Below are 26,085 nucleotides of genomic sequence, written 5' to 3'. Positions count from 1 at the left end.
GATAATATATCATGTATATAAAATCTAGCTGTTCTGATAAAGATAGTTGTGGATATATATGTGTATATGTATATTAGACATAATATAAAATTATATATAATCTTATATATTACATTCATACATAATTTTGCTATTACTCTGGCATAAAAGCTATTAGAAGAAATAAGAAAGCCAGTTTCTCTCTTGAAAATCAAACTAGCATCTGAATGATGGTATCTAGCTCCAGTAGCATAAGGACCTATCATTGATGGGGGTATGTACTTTGGCCATAAAATGAGGTGATATTAATCTGCACCCTGAGTCATGCCACCGCATGACTATTGGCAAGCCTGCACCAAACATCTGAGAAGAATACTTACTATTCAAGCCTTGTGTCAGTACCTTTAGTGAGGCAGCCCCAATGTGGGGATAAAAACATTCTCACTTAAACCCTGTTGTCACCAAGAATGTATTTTTGTGATCTCTCAGAGTTGTTGCCTGCAGTGAAGACAAGAGGCTGTACAAACTGTGTCCTTTACCTATTTATGTTTGTGCTTCATTCAACGGAGCTAACCAAGCAGAGGTCAATCCCATGGTTGGAAAATGGCAGACCTGCAACCTAGGATCTGGGGACCACGTGGCTAATAGAATCTGGCACTGGCTGGATTGAACTAATTATCCCTTGATTTTGTGAAGCCAGTTGTTAGTGCAATGGGATAAATACGACCTTCGTATCAGACTGTTGAAAAAATAAATAGCTCTCTGACTGTGGCTATGAGGCTGTTAAGCCCCTTTAATTTCCCAACATTAGCAAGCTTGGGAGCAAGTATGGGAACAAAATCGTTTGATGTAGTGCTTTATTTTTTTTCACCTGCAATTTTTCAGACAGTGAAAGTCCAAGGCAATGACATCTCTCACAAGCTTCAGATTTCCAAAGTGAGGAAAAAGGATGAAGGCTTATACGAATGCAGGGTGACAGATGCTAATTACGGAGAGCTGCAGGAACACAAAGCCCAGGCCTACTTGAAAGTCAATGCCAACAGCCATGCTAGGCGGATGCAGGCGTTCGAAGCCTCGCCCATGTGGCTGCAGGATACGAAGCCTCGCAAGAATGTCTCAGTGGCCATTCCCAGCGGCATCCACAGCTCTGGCAACCAGCGAATGCACTCCACATCCAGCCCTCAAGCGGTAGCCAAAATCCCCAAACAAAGTCCACAATCAGGTATGGAAACCCATTTTGAGCCTTTCATTTTACCACTCACAAACCTTCCCACGGGAAGATCGGTGAAGTAGAGTAGACAGATTTATGTTTGATGGTTTTAAAGTTGGAGACCTAGCGCAGTTGAAATAATAATGAGACGAAGCTGCGGAGTTTGAGGCTCGCCTTCACAGAGGACGTGAGTCGCCCCGTTAGTCTCTGGCAGTGCTGTCCAGGGGAACTAAGAGCTGGACTTTTCCCCCCCTCCCTTCTGTATTTACACCTTATAAGAACAGTAAATCATGTCATGTTGGTTGCATTATAAATGCATGTTCATTTTCTCTACAGATTTATGTATCGACAATGGCCCAAATTAAGAGACTTTGACTTAATCAAAATGTAAATGAAAGGGACAACACATTTTCAGCGGCCCATAGCTTTAAGGCAGGATTGTTCTCCAAGGGCTTTTGATTTTGAAGGAGAAACTTCAGCTGCCTTTGATGAAAGTGATAATGATAATGGCAGGAAGTGAGAGGGGATGAAAGGCAGTAAGTGGTGCAGAGATTCGGCAACTCCCGCAAATGTGCCTTCCTTCGATGCCAATTTAGGAGCTTAGTCACACATTTCCCAAGTCAGCTGTGCAAGTTAAAGCTGTTCTGAATAGCATTAATTTATGCAATCACTCAGCCAATGGAAACTCATTGAAGTTGTAACCTTGATGTGGGATAAAGGCTTCTTGGAATGAGCAGTCCCCTTCACAACCCTGTGACTGTTCTGTATTTTGTTCAAACCCTTGACGTAAGATTACAGGATGAAGGGAGCATAAAATATTTAATTTATTGTTCTTTAAGTTTTTCCCTTTACAGTTTATCATTGGAGAATTATTGATACTACTCTTGGTAATAGCCAATGACATTGCTAACATTCAAGGTCACTTTGGCCATCAAATGCAAAAACCTGATCATTTCATTAGGATGATTTCAGATACATACGTACATATATATTAAATATTTGCTGGTGAATAGCACTTTTAAAATAGTGTGTGCCAACCTAGGCTTCCTTCTTATTCATCACGTGCTAATGGATATGATGTGTGAAGAGCTTGACTCAGGATCCCTGGGAGTTTGCGTGGGTGAGCTTGCCTTGGTCACGGCAGTTTCTGCCAATCTGATGAATAAATAGCTTAGCCCCTTAGCCTCTCTAAGGCTCAGTTTGTGTGGCTTTGTCTCATTTTCTTCTTTATCATCTCTTTTGTTTTCTAAGTTAAAGAACAAGACCATAGCTCGAATATATATATATATATATATGTATATATATATATATGCATGTATATACACATATACATATGTAACATACAGAAATACACACACACACACAAACCCCCTAGTGGTTAGAATTTTTGTAGCCATTATTTGATAAAGAGTCAGTGTTTTTGGAGACATTGTCCCTCTTCCCTTCATGCAAAGACAAAAGAAGCAAGACATTATATGGAAAATTACAAAGTAGCCTCAGCAGACAGTTTACAACCTTATTAGTGAGAACTCCAAATTATGGAAGTGTAATTATTGGCCTACATAGAATATTCCAAACTAGAGATCATAAATCTGTTGAATAAAATCAAATGGATTACCTCTTCCAATGGAGGATTTTAAGCCTGGTTTGAAATCTTCTATTTCTAAATTATTAACCTTTGGATTAAATAATGGACCCTAAAAACAGCTAACTTATCTTCATATATTTTTCTTAGTATTGTGATTGGAGCTAAAGGGTAAAATTCTAGGTATCTTCTAACAGTTTTCAAATAGGAATCACTACTTATTTTCCCACCACACCACCAGCCTGACTAGTTTTCTCTAAAGCACAATGTAGGAAGGGATATGCATCCAGATATGCATGGATATATGCATATGGAAGATGGGATGTTGACTTCATGCACAAGCATCCAGATATGCATCCAAAGCCATCTGCTTATAGCAAAGATTAACATGAAATACATCCACATCTTTCATTTCTATGTTTTTCTACTAATAGAAATACTGGAAAATATTTTTGAGACACTTAGTATCATTTTTAGCTACTTCAGCAGCTGGGGTTGCCCACACCCCTCATTCTATCATGTGTAAGTTTCCGAGCTTGCACAGTTATTGTATAAAATACAGTATCTGGAATGGATATTTATATAGTAGATTCACTGTGATACCTACATCCTGATTTATAATTTTGCTTTATAATTTTGCAGGTTATATCCAAATAAAGCTGATTTCGATACCCATGCTTCATTTATTCACTCTCCATCCTTCCAAGAGCTTCTACACCAGGCACAATGACACAAAAATGGGAGACATACTTCCTCTCTTTGTGAGCAGACAAAACATTTGTAAATTCCATTCATCATGCATCTTTTTTTTTTCTTACTCTATTCAAGGCCAGACATGATGAAGACACAAAGATTAAAATCTTGCTTTTATAGGCCAAGCCTTTTGTTTATTTTCACTACAACGAGGCATGCTTCATGCTTGGTACATAGGACACTGTAATATTAACCTGTGCTACAAAAGCCTGGTTTATCTGGCCTTTCCTCTTCATGATAGTCTTTGGTTTGGTTGACTAAATCATTTAGGCTGAATTACTCAACTCTTAATTCATAGAATTTTTCTGTCAAAGAATTTCTGTCTCTATGCAGGAAGTCTGTATACATACCTAGATATGTTCAAATTGTCATACAATTAATCAGTTTTCCTAAAACAGATATTTACATGGAAAAAAAAGATGGAAAAAAGCCAATTACCATCTACATATCACAAGATAAAGATAGATTTAACTATCATTTAGTATAGCTAGTTCCCTATTTTTCCAAAAGTAAGTGAGCATGTGACACCCTCCTGCCTTAAACTGTTTATCTTTATGACATCTTCTTTTCAATTCACTTGATAATGCACGGTTAAAACCAAGATAATGAGGGGAGATGATAAAGCAAACAGACAAATCCTGGCTTTTGCAACCCCTTGTCTTCATATTTCCAATTCTTTTGAATTTCAGTTTTGCGCACCCATACTGACATTGAAGAAATGTCCTGTAGATGTTCTGAGGAGGAAGAATTCCTGATTCTAATTCCATCTTTACAGTGACACCCAGACATCCTGTAGCCCTCACGCCTCCCCAGACACCTCAGTATACACACCATTCTCTGCTTACTTCTTCCGGTCTCATCTCCCTTTCCGAAGCCAAAGGTGCCGTTCACCGTCCGGTCCTCCCCCTTTGTCCCTGTCTTCCATGCTACTGGACCCCTCCCCACGCCTGGGAAAACTGGCAAATCCCACTCAATGCGTCAGCCTCCAGCCCCCATCCGGCAGGGGGCGCCGGCGCTCACTCCGCCTTCTCTGCTGGCCCCGCAGTCCCCAGCCCGGTCCCCCCCTCCTCTGTTTTGTCCTGGGCAACTGCTAGGAGCTTCAGTCTTCCCCTGCCCTCCTGATTGGCTGTTAGAGTTTGCCTCTTTCTTGGCTTCTCCCAACAAACGCGTTTTTTGAATGTAGACCTGTTTCATTCTCAATTCCGTGAAAACCTCTCATCCACCCTGGCTTTCCCTCAGAAAACTCCTCAACCCCTGTTTCCAATTCTGATTTCTCTCTGAAGAGCCAGGCTGGGGTTCACGATGGTCGGTCCCCCGGTGCGTCTCCACATGTGCCTTCCACGAGCACTGGGGCAGGGGAAAGATGGCTGCACTTTTGTTGACCGTACCCATTGAGAGGTGGGGCTTTTCCTCCCAGCCCCCTAACCGGGGCTGGCCTGGGACCACTTGCACAGGAACGTGTAAGGCAATGTTATGCAAGTAATGCAATGCCAGGTCCAGACCCAGCCTTTCTGCTGTTGGCTTTCTAGCTTCTGCTGTTGGCCTCTTGGAAGCCAGGCGCCATCCAAGGGCAACTACCTTGAGACCATCTTACTGAGTTGAGTGAAGCCCAAGCAGGCCGGCCTTTAACTTTGGCCTCGGCTGCTATTTCAACCAGCAGCTCACAGCTGAGCCCAGCTGACATGGACTCCTGAGAAAAAGTAAAGGGTTGTAGGGTGGTTTGTTTCACAGTGATATCTAGGTTAGGCCCCTAAACGTGAATAACTCAATAGTGAATTTATTTCTTAGCTTCCTTACCAAAAAGAAATGTTCTTCCGCCGGTGTTCCCAAATCCTTTTACTAACATGATCACGATCACAGGTCTTGTGGAAACCTTGAAAATGTTCTTATGTCTTCTTCTCTTGGTTGCCACCATGAATTCATTATTCACTCCTACCAGTTGTCTCTTTAAAATATCCTTGAACAACTGCATTTTTTTCTGTTCCACCAACAGGGATTTTGTTCTCAAGACAGGCCCTTTTCACTTTCTCCATCTCTTATACTTTGCCTGTTTAAATTCAGATGCATTGAAAGATCATGACAGAGCAAGTATGAAATAACTACTATTTCCAAAGCACCATCACAAACTTTCATGGTGTAATTTCCAGCCTTGTTTCTCCTGAGTTCCCAGCCCTCACGGCCCTAATCTTCTTACTTGGTATTTCCTCAGTGTTTTCAGATACTGTTCTACCTCTGTGACTTTGCAAATGTGTTTTCTTCGTGTGGACCCTTCCCTGTTTGCTGAGTTCCTACTCAAATGCAAATTCTTTTATAAAGCTTCCTCCTTCGCCTTAGAATTGGTTTTTTCCTCTTTCAGGGCTCTGAAGCACCTTGTTCACACTTACTTTCAAGCCATTGTTGTGCCCTGTAGTGTAGGAATTTTCCCCCTGGGGCTCTCCTCCTTTCCTGGCTGGATTTCGCCCTACATTCTGGGGGAGCCTCAGTCTCAGGCACGAGGGGCTAGTCCATCACCCAACAATAACTTGTAGGCTCCAGTTATTACAATTTACATTTGTAATACTCCAGGTGCCTAGAGCAAGTGGAGTTCATGTTTGCAGGAGGAAAGGGAAGCAGAGAGGGACAGTAAATCTTTGTTTTTCTCCTTTTTTCCCCTTATAATTATATTTGCATAAACAGATAATACTGCCACTATTCCAAAACTGAATGAGACTCTCAACAGTGTTTCTTAAAGTGTAGTGCCGACGACCTAAGCCAGACTCCCCAAGGGAGCTTGTTAAAGATTCATATTCAAAGACGCCACCCAAGACCTACTGAATGAAATTCTCTGAATCTAGAACCAGAAAGAGGTATTTTTGTGTGCAGCAAATTACGAAACTCATTAGCTCTAAAAAGTTCTTAGAGGTGAGGCAAGAATTTTGCAGCATTTCCCACAAGATACACATGCATGTGTCCAATGCTACAGAATGCTTTTCTAGAAACTGATCTTTTGCCATTATTTATTTTCCAGTGGAGAGATGGACTTGTGCAAAGCTGTGCTCTTCATTCCCATGATCCACAGCTGGCACGTATAGGAGATCTGGCCATGGTTAAGGGGTCATCCTGTTTCTGCATGTGGAGTCTGTAGCCACTTAGCAGGGACGCTGATTCTCTGAACTCCGAAATATGATGATTGTGTTTTCACCAGGAGGTGAACTTGAACACTGAGAGAGAGGCAGCTGCTTGGCAGCTGCCAGACGCCGAGAGCTCCCCAGAGCTCCTCTGCCGATAAACATGGCTGCTTTCCAAAAGTGGCCAAATTTAGTGAGAATGATCTTGCAACAAAATTCAAAGCTGGTGGGGGTTGGGGGGGGGGAGGTAGCCAAGGGGCTGAGGGTCTTACAGGAGATTGTTTTCCTCATTTAAAATATGAGGAAATGGTGTGTTGCATCCAGGTAGATAGCCAAAGATATATAATTTAGACCTCAATGTTGATTTTGGTTTAAATGATCCAACTTGGCTGCTTACGCAGGTTAAATTAATTTGATCATCGTAATTCTATCAGTTAAATGGCTGCTATGTAAATCAAGTGTCTGTGAATAAGATGAAAAATAGATTTGAGGCAGTGCTTTAGATAACACAGGCCAAGGAATCGGCTTCAGCTGTGTTTGAACCGGAATTATGCAGATTAAAAGTCTATACTGGCTAAATTCCCTCACAAACCATACTTAACTCATTGGAATTCAACAACTAGCTGGATCTCGAGAACCAAGGGCTAGCTCTGTGTTGGAAGTCTTTTCAATGCATGACTGGCCACATTAAGGTTTACCTGTGGTTTTCAGGAGCTCTGTAATTGCAGAGACATAAAGCAGAATGGCCAGTGTTCTAAGCTCTTGTCTCTAATGATTGCATGATCCTTTGGGGCTTTCAGAAAGCTGCCAGGGTAGCAGCTATCTGGAGAGATGACCCAAGGTTTGGGAACTTGCTGGAAAGACTAGTTCTGTTGGCCAAAGTAACACACGTCTTAAAAGAGAAAAGGCAGGGGTCCTTCTCCCAAGGAACACGGCTGCCATCTATGGTCTAACACAGGTGCATTCCTGTCAGCGGCAAGGGGCAGACATAAACAGGAAGCCGTTCCTTAGAGCCTCTACTTCTCGCCCTGGCTGTCACCAGCAGGGGCAGTAGGCACTTCGGTTCCCATCTCCTCATCTCCATCACTCATAGCTGGACATGTCTTCATATTCTCATTTATTAAACGGAAACTATGGTATAACCCTCAACCGAGTTTTGAGGATTAAATGAAAGTAGATACAGAGAGAGCTTGGCATTAATCAAGCTCTCAATGAATGATAACTAGTTGTTGTATGAATAGGTCTATTGTTGCATGTGCTTTTTTATTATGATTATTATTAGGAGCAATGAAGTCCTGAGAGTCAGTGGTCTACACCACCTGGCTCTGCTGCGGTGGAGTGTGTGTATTGAGTGTGTGTAGGTGATGAATTAAAGAAAGTAGACTGAGTTTTCATTCCTGGCTTATGTTTTGTTGTGTATAACTTCAGGACTTCTTTTTTCACTTCTGTCACAATGCCACTAATTCATGATAAATTTCCCCCTAGACAACCATACTACGTATATTGACCACAAGCTGCCTTGCCCAAGGTTGTAACTAGATCCTTACTGTAAAGCATAATAAAACTCCAAAGGATTGTTAAGAATTTGAACTGTGTGGCCTGAATATACAACACGTATTTGGAAACCACAGTTATATACCCTGGCTACTCTCTTAATTAATTTCAAGCTTTCCAGAAATGACCCTCGGAATGTTTAAAATCATAAAATAATTATAGACACATCTGAAAACAAACAAGTGAGACTAGGTAAAAGCTTTAAAAAGAGAAAAAAAAATAAAATGGATTTAGATAAACCAATAAACCCCAGGTTGTTTGTTGAGTGAGCTGTGTACAAAATATCTCTGAACCTCAGCAGTCATTATTTATGAAACTGAGCTATTAACACATATGCCCTAAGGGCCAATTCCAGCAGTAAGTGACCTGGTGTATTTTAACGATCTATTAGAGTAAACCTGGTAGTGGTTGGTTCCTCTTTCTTTACCTACCAGATATTAAAGCATATTATTAAATAACTATGAATAAAAAGGTAGTAAAGGAACATAAATATGAATAGAGCTGAAAGAAAATAAAAAGCCTAGGAAGCTCTAAAATTACATAAAATAATATCATATCCGATGAACTAAAAAATACAAGAATTAAGAAAGGCATTAATTAATTAGTAAGCGATAAAAGGAAACATTGTGATAATTTATGATATACATCCAAATGAAGTCAAATTAATTACAGAGCAAAGCAGAAAAGAAAAATCAGATATAGGAAGATTAGCATAAAATCAGACACCTGAGGCTCTGAAGGTTTAAAGTTACAAAATAGACAAGTGAAAATAACATTTTACTATAAGTAATTTAAAACATGTGTTTTGGGGCGCCTGGGTGGCTCAGTCAGTTGAGCGTTCAACTTTGGCTCAGGTCATGATCTCACGGTTCGTGGGTTCGAGCCCTGCGTTGGGCTCTGTGCTGACAGCTCAGAGCCTGGAGCCTGTCTTCGGATTCTGTGTCTCCCTCTTTCTTTGACCCTCCCCTGCTCACGCTGTCTCCCTCTCTTTTTCTCAAAAAAAAAAAAATAAAACATTTTTTAAAATGTTTTAAAAAAAGGGGCGCCTGGGTGGCTTAGTCAGTTAAGCATCCGACTTTCGCTTAGATCATGATCTCGTGGTTCATGGGTTCGGGCCCCGCGTCGGGCTCTGTGCTGACTGCCAGCTCAGAGCCTGGAGCCTGTTTCAGTCTGTGACTCCCTCTCTCTCTGACCCTCCCCTGCTCACGCTCTCTCTCTCTCTCTCCTAGAAATAGAAAAAAAAAATGTGAAAAAATAAAACAAAAAAACAAAAAACACGTGTTTAGTTAAGTCAAATGTAAGTAAAAAGCAATGCTGCAGACAAGGTAATATGTGTATCTAATACTTTGGAAGAGAAAAAAATAATGTTAGTTTTACATATGCTGTGATTATGTACTCCATTCCAAATGGCTTAGAGATAGCAAAATACCCTCAAACCAATCCTCTATTTGACAGCAATACCAAATAGAAATGTTTGCGACATCATAATAATTCTCAACAGTAACAACAAAAGATATAAAATATCTAGTTTTCTTTTTAAAGACAATAACAAGCATTCTAAATATGAAACCCATTAGAATAGTCTGTTCAGAGATTTTAGGTTTGAATAAATGAATAAATACGTGATGTCTTTGGGTGGACAATCACAATTTTAAAAAATTTTTATGTTTTTCAAAAGTGTTTGTAGACTCGATGCAGTCTCAGTCAAAACCCTAGTCTTTTTTCCAAACTTGACACATATAATCTTGGCAAAGGTTTTTAGAATCAGCCTGTATCATCAAGGTTACAGTGACTCAAGCATTTTGATATATGATTACTTGCATGGTGAATTGGTACTTTCCTTCTTGAGGAAAATTTATTCGGAAAGATCAGTCACAGGTCTTTAGATCTTGTGGCCCACTTGTGCTTGAAGTAATATTCCTAGGAGGAGCTTCCAGAAAGATCAGTGGTGAAACAGGCCCAGACCCATGCTTATTACAGAGGTCTTCCCTAAACTGGGAATACCCAAATGACCAAGAGTAAGGCAGTTCCTTAATGAATGTGTTAAAATGTTAAAACCATACAGTGACTATTATGCAGCTTCTAAAGTCAAGTTTTAATGAAACTAGATTAATTCAATACATAATATAATATGAAAAATACAGGGTACAGAATAATAAAGTAAAAAATATAGACTATAAAACTTTAAATCAATCTGAGATACTTGCATAGAAAAATGATAAGAAATTTATGAAAATGTACACCAGAAGTCAAGATGTTATGATTTTTTTTAAATATATATATATTTTTAATTTATTTCTAGGAGAGAGAGAGAGACAGCGCGAGCAGGGGAGGGTCAGACAGAGAGGGAGTTAACAGACTGAAACAGGCTCCAGGCTCTGAGCTGGCAGTCAGCACAGAGCCCGACGCGGGGCTCGAACCCATGAACCGCGAGATCATGATCTAAGCGAAAGTTGGACGCTTAACCGACTAAGCCACCCAGGCGCCCCAAGATGTTATGATTTTTTTAATGTTTATTTTTGAGAGAGAGAGAGAGACTGTGAGCAGGGGAGGGGCAGAGAGGGAGAGAGAGACACAGAATCTGAAGCAGGGTCCAGGCTCCGAGCTTTCATCACAGAACCCGACTCAGGGCTCAAAACCATGAACCCATGAACTGTGAGATCATGACCTGTCCGGAAGTTGGACATTTAACTGACTGAGCCACCCAGGTGCCCCAAGATGTTATGATTTTTAATTGCTTGATTATTTCATGTGTATAATTAACATTTATACAGTGATAGTTTATTAATTTTGTTATATTGGGAAAAAAACACAGTATTTAAAATTTCCCAGATTTTGGGGCATCTGGGTGGCTTACTCTCTTAAGCGTCTGACTTCAGCTCAGATCATGATGTCTCAGTCCATGAGCTCAAGCCTTGCGTCAGGCTCTGTGCTGGCAGCTCAAAGCCTAGAGCCTGCTTCAGATTCTGTGTCTCTCTCTCTCTCTGCCCCTTCCCTGATCACGCTCTGTCTCTCTCACTCTCAAAAATGAATAAATGTTTAAAAAAATTAAAAATAATAATAAATAAAATTTCCCAGATTTAAAGATAGTCCAGTGTCAGACAGCTCATGACAGAGAAAACAAACAAACAAATAAAGTATATTAAACAAAAAAAGGCAAGATAGAATAACGATGTGCTATTGTGGAGGTCATGACAAATTAAAAACATATACACACATACATGTATGTATACATGCACATATTTATACATACATGCACACGTGTGTGCACACATATGTTAGAAGTCCTAGCATGGAAGTGGTGTACTCGGAAATTCTAGTAGCATCAAAGTTAAGAACACTGCATATTATTTCCTGCGAGCTGGATGGATAATCTGACCATCAAATTATTTTTTTTCTGTTTTTCTGAACCTAATGAATGTGATCTTGATAAACTCATTTTGATTAAACCAATCAAACAGATATAAAGTCCATAAATTAAATATCATGCAATCATTTTTCCTCTCAGTAGTATGACTCATTCAGTCCCCGATTCAGAGGGAGTTCAGAGGGGTGAGCAATGGCGCAGTCATTGGGGCTGTCAAGGAAAATTAGTACCCTGGAGGATTTATAAATGATAATTATGTTTTATTTAATATGTCTTTTAAAAAGTCTGAGAGAGCATTTTTGTGTGAATTTAGAATCCTATATGCATAAAACAACCCCAAAATAGGTTAAACTCTTGGTGTCTGAATTAAAGCAAATTGTAAAACTAGGAGTTAGGATTCCCTATTCCGTGAAGCTGAGAACCATGGAGCTATTGAAAAAGTAAAATGCCAGAAATTACATGAAGCAATTTTATTAACGTCACAGACAAAAGTACTTTAATAAAGATCCAGTAATGTAGTCGCTCTGTATTTTAAAGTAGAAAGGTCGTAAGCATTGTGCAAGGAGGAGATCTATTATGGGACTGCTTTTTTTCTTATTAAATGTTTTAGACACATCTTTATCAGCGTCTTCTTCAGCCATTTGGAACATAGTTGAGTTTTGATTTTTCTGATTAAATAAATTTAGTAATTTTCTCACTTTCTTAGCATTATAAATGGTTAATTTGGAAAATGCTCCATGTAGGAAGCAAAGAGTAGGATCACAACTACTAAATAGGAAAAAAAAAAACCAACCTTTAGAATGTAAAAACTCAGTTCCAAACAATCTGAAAGGATACATATTCTGAAAATATGAACTATGTCTAGATATTTTTGGGGTTAATGCTGTGTCTAATTATTGTATTTAGCATGTAATAAGAGTTAAATAAATGTTTAAGGATTGAATATTATGGTTTATGTATAGTACAAACCACTTATATAAATATAACATTAAAAAGTTAAAAAAAATACCACTTAGGATAATACCACTGCTGAGAAGATACATGGTTTCTTTTTTAAAAATGTTTATTTATTTTTGAGAAAGAGGGTGGGAGTGGGAGAGGGTCAGAGAGAGGGAGATACAGAATCTGAAACAGGCTCCAGGCTCTGAGCCATCAGCACAGAGCCTGACGCTGGGCTCCAAACCATGAACTGCGAGATCATAACCTAAGCCAAAGTCTGACACTTAAGCAACTGAGCCACCCAGGTGCCCCAAGATACATGATTTTTTATGTAATTCAGTCCATCTATAGGAAAATAACCTCAGGCCATTTGTGTATTAATGGAGAGAGAATATTAGAAAATACACTTGGACATTTCTTCATTACATACCATGACAACAATATGGATGTACTTAAAATTATATTTAATAACAAATTGTGTTTAGCACATTTGATGAGCAGTCCTGGCAACTACATATTTTTCTTGTATGCACATGCCTTGATAAAGGGGATATGGATTTAAAAACAAATCTTGCTTTAACTATCTCTGTTAATTACTTAATTCTGCTGGCTAAGGTCATTTCTATTCTGAGGATAATTTGTAAAACATTCTAATGTAGATAATTTTGAAATAGCTGCATTAAAGAAAAGGATAAAACCATTGGCTCAGATTTGGAAAATGTATGGGTAAAGTCTCAAAACATTAAAAACACACCTCTTTTAACATAAGAAAATGTTAAAAGAGGTATGTAGCTATGTAATTGATGTTTTTCTACATCCAATTGGCATTAGTTCCTCAAATAAATTTTTCCTCAAAAGCAAACATTGCTGTACAAATAAAATGGATTTTTTCCCAAATGTTTATTTATTTATTTTTGAGAGAGAGAGAGAGAGAGAGAGGAAGCAGGGGAGGGACAGAGAGGGAGACAGAATCCCAAGCAGGCTCCATGCCATTGGCACAGAGCCCAGCATGGGGCTTGAACGAACAAACTGTGGGATCACGACCTGAGCCTAAACCAAGAGTCAGACACTAACCAACCGAGCCACCCAGGCGCCCCAAAGTTGATTTTTAAATGTAGGCCGATTACTGTATAAATTATGCTGAAATCTTTACCTTTCCATTTATAGAAGATAAGTGAAAACTGAAATCACATCTCCACAGGTATTTTTCTTCCCTTCTCTTTCCTTGACTTCTGTTTCACTCTGAGTGCCTCAGTTGCCATTTCTCTAAGAGTATGAGATGTGTTTCTTTAATGAGAAACTTTTCTCTGGTGATGTTAGGGGAGGAGTGATCCATAACAAAATGCAGTGAGTGTAGATGGAAAGAGAAATTCTCTATTTCACCAATTACTGAGTGATTGCTCAAATCTGAAAATACTGCTTGCTTACCTCTTCTCCCAGTACTCAATAATTCTAGCTGTGGTGCACTCTTTTTTTTTTTTTAATATTTGTTTATTTATTTAGAGAGAGAGAGAGAAAGAGAGAGTGCAAGCTGGGGAGGGGTAGAGAGAGGGGGAGAGAGAAAGGGGAGGAGTAGAGAGAGGGAGAGAGAGGATCCCAAGCAGGCTCTGCTACGTCAGCATGGAGCCCCATGCCGGGCTCGATCTAACGAACCATGAGATCATGACCTGAGCCAAAATGAAGAGTCAGATATTTAACTGATTGAGCCTCCCAGGTGCCCCTGTGTGCTCTTTGTATTGGCTCCCTCACTCAGGGCAGACGGTCCCAGCCTACCCTGACACAAAGCCATTCCACAGGGGTCCCGGTTGTCTTCATAATTCCCTCTATTACATGTGCTTATTTAAGTTCTTTGAGAAATGCGACGTGGTTCAGCAATACTGTCAGTGCCACAAAACCACATGTGTGCGCAGTCCTAACGGAATCTGTGATCATTCCAACAAGACGTGGATGAATATCTACCTTTGCATTATGCATAAAGAATATGCTGATTAATAAGGAAAACACATGCAGGAAGCATATTTAAACTCCGTGGGTAAAGAGTTGCAAGTCTCGCCGCAGCGTTTATTTACATACTGGTGAAAGTATTGCTTATAATAAATCATTCTTATTCATGCATTAAAAGGGTTATTAAATGTCTTAAAAACTTCACTCTGAAAACATGTTGTTTTCCACTAATTTATATTGTTCCCCATTCCATTTTGTCAAAGCAGCTCATATTTCCAAATATCTCTAATAGGCAGACTTGAGAGTCTAGAGTTTTCAGGCATGAAGAATCACCGGAGGAAATGATGATGCAAATTAGCTTTTGAAGTGAAACAGAACGGGTTTTGAAGGTCAACGGCACCACCCACTGGTTGGGTAAGCCCTAGCACACAGCTTCAGGGCCTTAATCAGCAAAAGGTTATCATAACTTCATAGGATCACAAGCAGAGGCCAAGAAATAACAAATGTTCAAGAAATATTAGCTGCTGCCATGCCAATCATCATTCTGTCTCCACTAAAGTCAGTCTTACTCGCATGAATGAGTTACAGTGAAAGTGAGTTGTTTTGAGATGCACTATGGCTTTAGCAGGTGGAAGACACCATCACTGTATGGTCCTTCTCGAGTCACTGTAGAAGGTAGAAATCCTGAAGTCCTGCCACAGCCACGTTCTGGAAAATTCTGTGGTGAATGGCGTATCATCTTGTCAGTTAGATCTTGTGTACGTGGGCAAATGCACTTTTTTTCCCCCTCGGCTCCAATAAGAGGCCTCAGGACTAGAACAATTTGCTGATGAAAGGAAAGCAAGAAAGGAAATTTAAACAGCTGCCCTGCCAACATGCTGGGGCAGAATAAAACAGGCAATTTATGTTCTGGGTCAAAATGAAGCACATTTCTTTAAAAAAAAAAAAAAAAGGATTTCTGGAAGAAATTGGCACTGGGTCTGTAAGAATTCTAATAAAAAGATATCTTTTTCAAAAAATTATAGGATAAAATCATCCTATTAATTGACCTTTCCCCTTAACTAGTGATTTAGTATGTGCAAACCTGAATAAAAATTACATTAAAAGCAAGCCCAAATTTTCTCACACAGCTATTTTCATTTCTTAAAGCTGGAATTTGTAATATAAGAGAAGTATGTCAAAGGGTCTGTCTGTTCTGAGAGCTGTAATGGACACTCATTCTTTATAAACCTGGCCTCCTTACAGACCAAAAAAAAAAAAAAAAGTATTTGATGATTGCTTCTTTTTTTATTGGACTGTTTTCATTTTTAGGTTTGTTCAGATGATAAACCTTGCTAATGTTCACCTTTACAAAATAAAGGCTCTGGAGTAAGACCGAGAAGCCACCCAGCAGGAGAGAAATTGTTTCCTTTCTCCTTTCTTGTTCCTTTTAATTCCAGTGGATACTCAAACAAGAAAAAGAAGAGAATTATGCCCAAATTGATAGACAGATGCCCTGAATTGTGATTGTTCTTCATATCTAAACCAATGAGAAGTACTCACATAAGAAATTAATCCATCAGAAAATATTCATGGCCAAGAAAAAGTGGATATTTGTAGAGCCGGTAAAAGTAAGATGGAATAAATTGTCCATACTGTTTTCTAAGTGCTCCACCTGGTTCTTTGAATTCAATACCCATCTCCTCTTCCAATGCTTTTTCCTGGTAGACGAGAGCTCCCGTGGTCTTTCTGTCCCTGTCAGTAACCAGTGGTGGCACTTTGAGAATCAACTTAACGTTTTTGGTCCTAGGCTATCGAATTAAATTAAAACCCTTGGAAAAAAGAAGTTCTTAGAGGAGGGCATATAAGAATGATTTTGGAGTCACCTTTTACTCAAATATTTACATTAATTTGGATGACCCGGAAGCTCTAAAAGTCTGTAAAATGAGAAGGTTAAAATATTATATCATATGGCGGTTAGTACGCTGTAAGGAGGAAAACAAACGACTTGTTATTAAAGTCAGATGATGGTTTTGTATCCAATATTTATCAGTTCAGAGTTGGAGAAAAGAAACTTTAGATCAGTTTTTTTTTTCTTTGCAGTATGTTATGGTTAGTGCATTTTCTCTGAAAAGATTAGTGTGTACTCAAATAATAGCTTCACATCTTGATTTAACAGATGTGGAGACAATGGGGCAAGGTTGCCGGCCTCAGGGAATTTCTGGAAAACAGAGTGTCCTTTTTAAAAAAATTTTTTTTAATGTTTTATTTTGTTTTTGAGAGAGAGACAGAGCATGAGTGGGGGAGGGGCAGAGAGAGAGGGAGACGCAGAATCCGAAGCAGGCTCTAGGCTCCGAGCTGTCAGCACCGAGCCCAATGTGGGGCTCGAACCCATGAACTGGGAGATCATGACCTGAGCTGAAGTCAGCTGAGCCATCCAAGCTCTCAGTCCTTTTTGTTTGTTTGTTTTAATGTTTATTTATTTAAAGAGAGAGAGAGTGTATATGCATGCATGCACATGCACAGGGGAGGGGCAGAGAGAGAGAATCCCATGCAGGTTCTATGCTGTCACCACAGAGCCCGAGTTGGGGCTTGATCCCACAGACCACCGTGAGATCATGACCCGAGCCGAAATCCAGAGTCAGACGCTTAACCAACGGAGCCACTCAGGCACCTCTGTCCTAAGTTGATCTCATTTGCCTCACTGTTCCTTCACTTCTGTACTTTACTACCTATCATCCGTGTAACTTACGGTGAGTTATTCCATGTCGCTGAGTTACATTTTCTTGATCTGTTTACTATACAGAACTGCCTAGAGGGTGAACTAAGGCAATGTATGCAAATTCCCTGACACATAGTCGATGCCCAATGCATTGTAGTCATTTTGGGAATTGATGTGAACAGGAAGAGCAATGGTTAAATATGTCCAATGCCTTCCAGCCTTCTGACTGAGGGTGCAGGGAAGAAACGTCAGTACAGATGGAATAGTTTAAAAAGGAAGGTGCTAACGGGGAGCTAAGTTCTTCCATCTGGCAGACACATGAGAGGGGCAAGGCACACTTTGCGGTCTGGGAAGTTGTAGCCAGTTAAATGAGGCAGGAAGATGCAGGCCTGAGCTGAACCGGACAGTGGCTCTCACGAGATAGCAGAACGGCACACCATCTCTAGCGGACTGCAGAGAATGCCAAGGTCTCGCTACTCTGCCCTGTTGTTTTTTAATTTTGTTTTGTTTTTAAAACAATAGATGGATTTTTTTGTTCCTCTTTGAAATAACAATTACGGTAAAGATAAAATATTTGAAGCTTTTTCTTTTTTTTTCCTTTCTTTTTTCCTCTCTTCCTATTTCTCCTCAGCCAAACTCTCATTTGTCACAATCAGCCCGTTGAGAAACGCTCGCTTTGTCCACATCTCAGTGAAGGTGATGCGACACTGGGTATCTCCTGAGGTATAAAAAAAAGCTGAAAATTGGGAGCTAGGTTTCTGCACTCCTTAGACTTCTGAGAAGATTTCTTAGACTTTTCCATTTGCAAAAATGGAGAAAATATCTTTCCTGTCTTACAAAGGCATGGGGAATTACACCTGAGAGAGCACTATGAAAATCTTTAAGCATAAAAACAACAGAAAGTGGTCATTATTAAAGAGAAGTGAAAGGACATTATGAAATGGCATTCTGAGTCAGAGAGAAATCTTTAGGTTCTATGAGCCTTCTCTTCATCTGGGCATGCTCTCCCGTGCATTTTCTTTGCACAATTTATGTAATAGTATCTCTCTTCTTTACAGGGTAATTTGTGTCAGACGCAAAAATTTTAAAACGTTCAAGTCATTGCATCAGACAGTGAGAGTCATAAAAAATTGCTAAAGTTTTGCCCCTTGCCTTTAATGAGCTTGCAATGTAATCCTTGAGATAAGACGTGAATATAATGAATTATTCTTACACGAGTCAATGTAAACCATGTTAAGGCCATCAGAGAGACCAAGCCAATACACTATGAAGTTCAAAGGGGAAGGAGATAACAACTAGCTGACGTGAACCCACAAAGTGGATGCAGGTGTTTTGACAGGAAGAGTTGCTTAAATTCTTGGTGGTCTGAGGAAATAGCAAGTTAACCTGCTTCAGGGCATAAAGCATAAGAAAGCAAAGAAAGCAAAATAGGTGATCTAACACAATGTCATACTAATATGAATAATAATAATACACAAACAGTTATTATGCTCAATTTCAAAAAAGTAGAACAAGTATTCATCTTGTTTGGGATTTTAGAAATGAGAGGGAGCAGAGGAAATTAGAACTCAGGGCTCCTGACTGTAGCCCAGGCTCTCATTATTCCACAAAAGTAAAATGTTTCCATCAGTGAAGATAAGAATAAAGCATGATGAGCGGCTGAAGTTTGCTTTTTACAAAACAACAACAACAATAAAATTAACACTCTATAGAAAAGAGCAACCTTGTTTGACAATAATGTACACTCAGAATAGTGTACATCTGAATGGAAAGGACTATGATGATTACTTGTTAAAATTACACAGGACAAATGGCAGCATTTAAGAGCCCTGGGTTTACAAAGATAAAGGAGTACATATCTCTTCATTCAAGATGTAACACAGAAAGAAGAGAAAATCAATCAGTGATTTGATGATAAAATTGCTGTAGAATCTAATGTTCAGGGGGGAAAAAAGTTTTATAATTGGCCTGACAGCAATACATTTCATTTAGTAAAAATACGCTAGGAAATGCATGTACCTAGAGCAGATGAATGATTACGAGCCGAAAAACAAACACATGATGAAAACAGTACTATGTTACAGTGACGTATTGCATATCTGATGGCAGTTCAAAATTTTAGTAGCCTTAAACTACTCTTGATGGTATGCAACTGAGTTTCATTCCAATTCCACTACTTGTGTAAATCTTGTTTTAACTTGCACATGCTGGACAGAGTATGGTTGGGAATGTTGAGTCAAAATGAAGTAGCTGTTCCCTTCATATCTTTTTGGGAATGGTGGGCTGGGACATCTCCTCCGAAGGGCTGATTATTTGAGAAAGGGGCAACGTAGTACATGCACCAGTTGAGCAGGTGTGAGCCAATCTGCAGTGCCCATGCTGAAACAGAAACCCTTATTTCCCAAAATATCTTTTTGGAAGAGTGGATCATTTTACGTAGTTTTATTGTTCTTAGCATTTGTGAAACCATTATTCAATATCCAACATACTTTGTGTCAGGTCAAGTGCAGTTAACTATTTAAGGAGCCATGTAATCATTTCTTCCTCCCTTCCTCCCTTCCTCCCTTCCTTCCTTCCTTCCTTCCTTCCTTCCTTCCTTCCTTCCTTCCTCCCTTCCTTCCTTCCTCCCTTCCTTCCTTCCGTCTTTCTTTCTTTCTTTCTTTCTTTCTTTCTTTCTTTCTTTCTTTCTTTCTTTCTTTCTTTCTTTCTTTCTTTCTCNCCTTCCTTCCTTCCTCCCTTCCTTCCTTCCTTCTTTCTTTCTTTCTTTCTTTCTTTCTTTCTTTCTTTCTTTCTTTCTTTCTTTCTTTCTTTCTTTCTTTCTTTCTCCTTCCTTCCTTCCTCCCTCCCTCCCTTCTCCCTCCCTCCTTTCTCTCTCTCTCTTTCTTTCTTTCTTTGATTAAGTGAATTCTCGTCAAAGAGTTTCTCTTCAGACAATAACAAGATTGCATATCCAATTTTGGAAAGCTCTGAAAGCTCTGACACTAGTGGTTCTACATAGAGTGACTATATTTCCCTTGCACGATCTTTGTGCTTAGAACTGCCCGTGACCTAAACTATCACTTTTGCATTTTTGATCCTTCTTCCAGCCTGAAGGAGGGCACTCTCCAGATACTCACCATTAACCCCACAGTCTTCAGGCATTAGGGTTCCGTGAGGAGATACTGTGTTAAATATATAACCGAGTTATCAAATAAGAAAATCGATGACAGCACCAAAGTAACCTAAGCACAAAACAGTAATGTTAGCCTACTAAATGGCCACTGTACAACCCCCCAAATTTGTTCTACAGTGACCTTTTGAGAGCATGTGTTCTTGCCTCAATCTTTATCATTGCCAAAGTGGACCTGAACATTCTTTAGCAGAAATATTCAAAAGAGTGAATTTCTTCCCTACCCTTACCCCTTCAAACTGTTTCAACCTTTCTCCAATTAAAAAAAGAAGAACAAAGACCAAAAAAAAAAAAAAAAGAAAGAAAGAAAGAAAAATACTTTGAGCCTCATCACATTTTTGTCTGCTTACAAATAAAGGTATTTCATACATAATTAGCCAGAAGCTTACTGGATAAAATGCATGAAGAAGAAAATGCAAAATTGCAATTTAGTTCCCCCCCTTACCTTGTCCCCAAGCTCTTTAAAAAATGTCCAACTCTTGATAGCACCAACTTTTCCTCAGCTCTCTAGGATAAACCACTGAGAAAGGGCTTTCTCTAGAACAAAACGCCCCTAACGCACCCATCCCGGAACACATCCCCGCCCTTCAGAAGCCTGCTGCTCCCAGTGTTCGTTATACTCCTGTGGTGTTGTGCTTACGCAGTAGTAAAACAGGTCACGTGTGTTTTCGGTACCAATAGAGGAATAACCTAATGACTGTAGGGATTCCTTGAGGGAAGAGTATGTGGATTTGTTCCTCTCAGTGTTCCCAACCATGGGATGGCATTGTTTGAAAACAGACAAAACAAACAAGACCAACTTCCCGGGACTGAAATACTTTGTATGTGTTGTTGTTTGCAGTGCATGCCAAGACATTCATGAGCACCAGAGCCAAGCTGGCGAGCTAATTAAATATATATATGTATGTGTTTAAAACAGCCTAATAAGGAGCATTGGAAATCTTCAAGATGAGCGAATATCTTATAACTTCTTCCGCAGGTGCAAGGATGATAGCTACAAGCCATGGACTTTCTGTCCTGCTTCTTGTTTGTGGCTTTGTGAAGGGTGCTTTGCTTTAATCTAAAGTGCTGACTTTTTTCCAATATCACTTTCTCTTCTTAAAGCAAAGAGCAAATCGCCTGTAAAATCTACGGAGCGGACAGCAAAGTTGACCCTAAACTCCAAGCACCACTCTGCACCCACTGTTCTCTAATTACCTACCCAAGGAGCGCCTGCTTCTGGAAGCATAAACGAAGAGGCTATCACACGCTTTGTTCCTAACATTTTCTTGAGCGAATCACTGATCTTTTATTTCAAGAAAATTAGTGTGAAGTGATAGGACATTTTCTAATAGCAAGATCTATTTTTTTGGTTTTTTTTTTTTTCCCTTTTCTTTCGGCTGCTTAAAGCATCATCTTGCTGACTGCTCAGGGGTTGGCCCGAACGTCATGGATATAGTAAATATTTCCTATGGATACCACTGATTTCCTACTAAAAGACACGTTATCTGCCGGAAGCAAACAGAAATCAAAAAGCTACAGAACATAAGCTATCATCAAACAAAACCCCTGTTTGGGGGCAACCACAAAATCATCAACACTGCGTGTCAACAAGGGGAACACTATTTTAAATAAGACACGATAAAAGAAAGATTTTTTTTAATTTTCTTTTTTTCTTGGATTTTTTTCTCCTTTTTCTTGATTGTAGTTCTTGTTCAATGGTGGCAAGTGCTGATTATGGCCGATCCCTGTCAATCCTGGGAGGTTTATAGAAATACATTTTGAGTGTTCTATATTTCAATGTATTTTCATTCATTTTGCAATTCCTGTATATGCAAACTTGACAAATTATGTAAATTGCTTATAGTATGTGTGATATAACTTCAAAGTAGGTAGACTATGACCTTCATGCAAGCTGATTTTTATCATTATATATATAAATATATACATATAGAGATCTATATGTTGGGTCACCAACCAACTTTTTTTTAGATAACGCATTTGTTTTTCACTTAAAATTCATATATTGTGCGAATTTTGTAATGCATTGTTTCACTTCCACAGGTCTGACAGCTGCAGGTGGCTCTGTTGCCCTCTGCTTCCTTCTGGAAAATGCATATTCAAAATTGTATTGGTCTCTGATAAATGAATTAATTTTGTTGTGTGTATGCTGTGTTGAAATTTGCTATGTTCCTTTATATATGGTGTTTATTGAGGTTTGAGGGTCTCTTGACTCTGAAGAATGTACACTCTCTGGTTTTGACAGCTATTCCCACATGATTATCATCATTGTTTTCAAAAAGCAATGTTGCTTCTAGACAATTTGCCTTGGAGGTAAATGTGGAGAAGGTGAAGTGGTCACCATGATCCCCTAAATTCATGGAAGAACACTTCTTGCTTTGGCTAAAAATGCTGCTTCCTTTGACCTTTATGAATTTTTGTAGATTTGTCATTCTGTTATTTGCTGCTAATTATAGTTTAATGTCTCCTAATTAAAAATTAAAATCTGGTTGTTGGCTAAATATAATATGGAAACGATGACTTCAAATCTCCAACTAAAGAAGATAATGTGTTCAAGTTTTCACTGGTTAAGTGAATTACAATTTTAAATATTTCTTTCTCATTTCTGGCTTGATGATAATTCAGATTATTTCATTTGGAAACTGTTTTCTACTCCGACAAAGAATGATAGGCAGAACTACTACTGTGTTCCATACACACTATGGAATAGATACAGGTTGAGATAGAAATGACCTGAGTTTTCCTTCCAGAGAGATTCTTCCATTTCCTTTCATAACAAAACCAGAAGATCATCTCTGTAGGACCAGCAGCTCACAGGCTATGGTCCTAAACTGAAGCTTGAAGGCAATGAATACCTCTGCTTTTCAAAGGTAAATGCATTGATTTTCCTGCAATTCAATTATAAGCAATGTGCATATTTTCATATTATCTTAACATTATCTTTGAGAAATAATGTTTCAGGCGAAAACTTTTATTGACATTTTTCTTGTCCATTTGGTTTATTATTTCAGTCTAATGAGAAAAATAAATAAAGGACTTGATTGCGCTATTTTATTAACCTAGAAATTTATTTTCTTTCAAAATTTAATACTTCAAATGCATAAATTAATGGTAAGATAAATATTACTTGAGTCTATCTGGCCTCTGAGATCACCTACATTCAAGTGTAATTTAGCATACTGATTCTAATTCAGTCAGGCTGGGAAAATCCACCATGTAATTTTTTTACCCAAAGTTCAGGTCATGAGATTGGCTAACTCTAAAGCAAGACAGATGTGCATCTGTTATCAATGATGTTTGCCATGCTCGCTCATAATAAAGGATATATGCTGGCTTGGGAAGAATTCTCAATAGATTCATTGTGTCAGCGTCCAAAATAATGAAGTCTTCATTGTTACTGCGTTACCAAGAGTCTGACTCACTGGCCTCTGTGAGAAAGAATATGACACACTACCTATATCTCCAAACTCAGAAAGTTAATGTGTAACTTTACATATTGGAACAGAAGTCTTAAAAATTAAAGAATCTCTCTAGTGGTTTCACCTTGCATTGCTCTGGGACTGTTACTCATAGGCAACCATGACTCTAGAAATGAAGATTGAAAGATAAGTTATATGTTGAAAAATAAGTTATATGATTCTCTCAACCTTGACTTCTAAGGTTATGTAACATTCTTCAGAAGAGGAGGTCATAAAAAGTTGAAATTGCTTATCTGACTTCAAATCCAATTCTTTAGTTCTTTCTTAAAGACTTACAGATAGCTTACAAATGACATAATACAAATGATACACTTGAGGGTAAAAGAAGGTGACAAAAATCATCGAAGGCAGGAGCCTTCTGAGTTAGTAAACAAGCTGGGTGGAGTCTATGGACCCATGAAAATTATATGTATATTTTTGCATATGTGTATTTGGTTTTCTTTTAAACTTTCCTTTAAATTCCAGTTAGTTAACATATGGTGTACCATTAGTTGCAGGTACAGAATTTAGTGATTCAGCACTTCCGTAAATCACCTGGTGTTCATCACAACAAGTGCACTCCTTAATCCCCATCACCTGTTTCCCCCATCCCCCCACCTACCTCCACTCTGGCACCCATCAGTACATTCTCCATAGTTAAGAGTTGATTCTTATTTTACCTCTCTCTTTCTCTGTCTCTCTTTTTTCCCCCTTTGCTCATTGATTTTGTTTCTCAAATTCCACATATGAGTGAAATCATATGGTATTTGTCCTTCAATGACAGACTTACTTCATTTAGCATAATACATTCTAGCTCCATCCATGTTGTTGCAAATGGCAAAGTTTCATTCTTTTTTAAAATTTTTTAATGTATTATTTATTTCTGAGAGAGAGAGACAGTGTGAGCAGGGGAGGGTCAGAGAGAGAGGGAAACACAGAATCTGAAGCAGGCTCCATGCTCTGAGCTGTCAGCACAGAGCCTGACGCAGGGCTCGAATCCACAAACTGTGAGATCATGACCTGAGCTGAAGTCAAATGCTTAACCGACTGAGCCACCTAGGTGCCCCAAAGTTTCATTCTTTTTGATGGCTGAGTGGTATTCCATATATATACCATTTCTTTTTCATCCATTCATCAGTCAATGGACATTTGGTCTCTTTCCATAATTTGGCTATTGTAGATAGCACGACTATAAAATCAGAGTGCAGTATCCCTTTGAATTAGTGTTTTTGCATTCTTTGAGTAAATACCTGGTAATTCAATTGTTGAATCTGTGTGTAATTCTATTTTTAACTTATCGAGGGACCTCCATGCTGTGGAAGCCATAGTGGCTGCACAGTTTGCTTTCCCACCAAGAGTGTAAGAGGCTTCCCCTTTTTCTAAATCCTCACCAACACCTGTTGTTTCTTGTGTTGTAGATTTTAGCCCCCTGACAGGCTTGAGGTGATATATGTGTATTGTTTTATGGATATGGTCCCTTGTTTTCATTGATTCTGAAAGAGTGGTTTGCTGGCCCCAAATAAGAATGCTTCAATGTTTCTGATCACCTAAAAGGACCTGATTATTATTTTAAACTAATTTACCTTCAAGTCCTTGAAAGCAAGACATGTTTAGGGGAATAGTAGGTGTGTGTGTGTGTGTGTGTGTGTGTGTATTTGTACACATATATACATATACATAAAAAACATATATTTTTAAATCCAGAAAAAAGATTGCTTTGAATTTATCATATACTGCATGGAATAACAGATATGAGATGATGTAGGCTGATTTTCTTTAAGGACATAGCTAAGAACTTAAAATATAATTTCACAAGATATACACAAATACCATTCAAATAAGCAGTCTTGGTTTTGATCTTATATAAAAAACAAAATGTTGACTATAACCTAGTAGTAGTTCCTATGAGAAAAAGTAATTGCCAAAGGTGAATGTAATCTGAGGTAATTCATAAACTGTGATCATTGCATCTTACAGTTAAGACTATGCAGCTACAAAATACACTTGCACATAATTTCGAATATGAAGCCCAAATAATTTTAACTTTGGAACTGCTCATTAATTAGGGGACAATCTATCATTTAAGAAGTGTTACAGACTTCATGGTTCCAGCTATGGAATGGATAAAGTCCTTTCCTGCCTCTAGGGAGAGATAGGAAAACAATCAAAAACAAGGGAATATAAGAGTGTGATAAATTCTGACGAGAAAACCCAGTAGGACAATATAAAGGAGTGTGACTGGAAGTGATCAGGGGAGGCTGCTCAGAGGAGGCAGCATTTAAGCTTGAATGACAAGAAGCACATGAGGCGAGGATCTGG

The 26,085-nt window shown here is 38.8% G+C and overlaps 1 protein-coding gene across 4 annotated transcripts in view; it reads left to right on the top strand.

Annotated features, from left to right (window-relative positions):
• Nucleotides 1-23,649, top strand: part of VSTM2A (V-set and transmembrane domain containing 2A) — a 29,273-nt gene extending 5,624 nt beyond the window's left edge. The window contains exons 4-5 of one of the 4 annotated variants that reach the window (XM_039252372.1): nt 865-1,201; nt 21,413-23,649. In XM_039252372.1, coding sequence (XP_039108303.1) covers nt 865-1,201; nt 21,413-21,501 — 426 coding nt within the window. In that variant the 3' untranslated portion in view covers nt 21,502-23,649. Of the gene's footprint in view, nt 1-864; nt 1,202-15,877; nt 15,937-21,149; nt 21,249-21,287 lie in introns of those variants that run through there. The other 3 variants (XM_039252373.1, XM_039252375.1, XM_039252376.1) reach the window with 3 other exon arrangements.
• The last annotated feature ends 2,436 nt before the right edge of the window (nt 23,650-26,085 follow it).

Source organism: Hyaena hyaena, unplaced genomic scaffold (assembly GCF_003009895.1).
Source record: "Hyaena hyaena isolate Hyena2069 unplaced genomic scaffold, ASM300989v1 scaffold_420, whole genome shotgun sequence".
NCBI lineage: Eukaryota > Metazoa > Chordata > Mammalia > Carnivora > Hyaenidae > Hyaena > Hyaena hyaena.
Note: the sequence above shows the minus strand (reverse complement) of the source record. Positions and strands in the feature narration are given on the sequence as shown.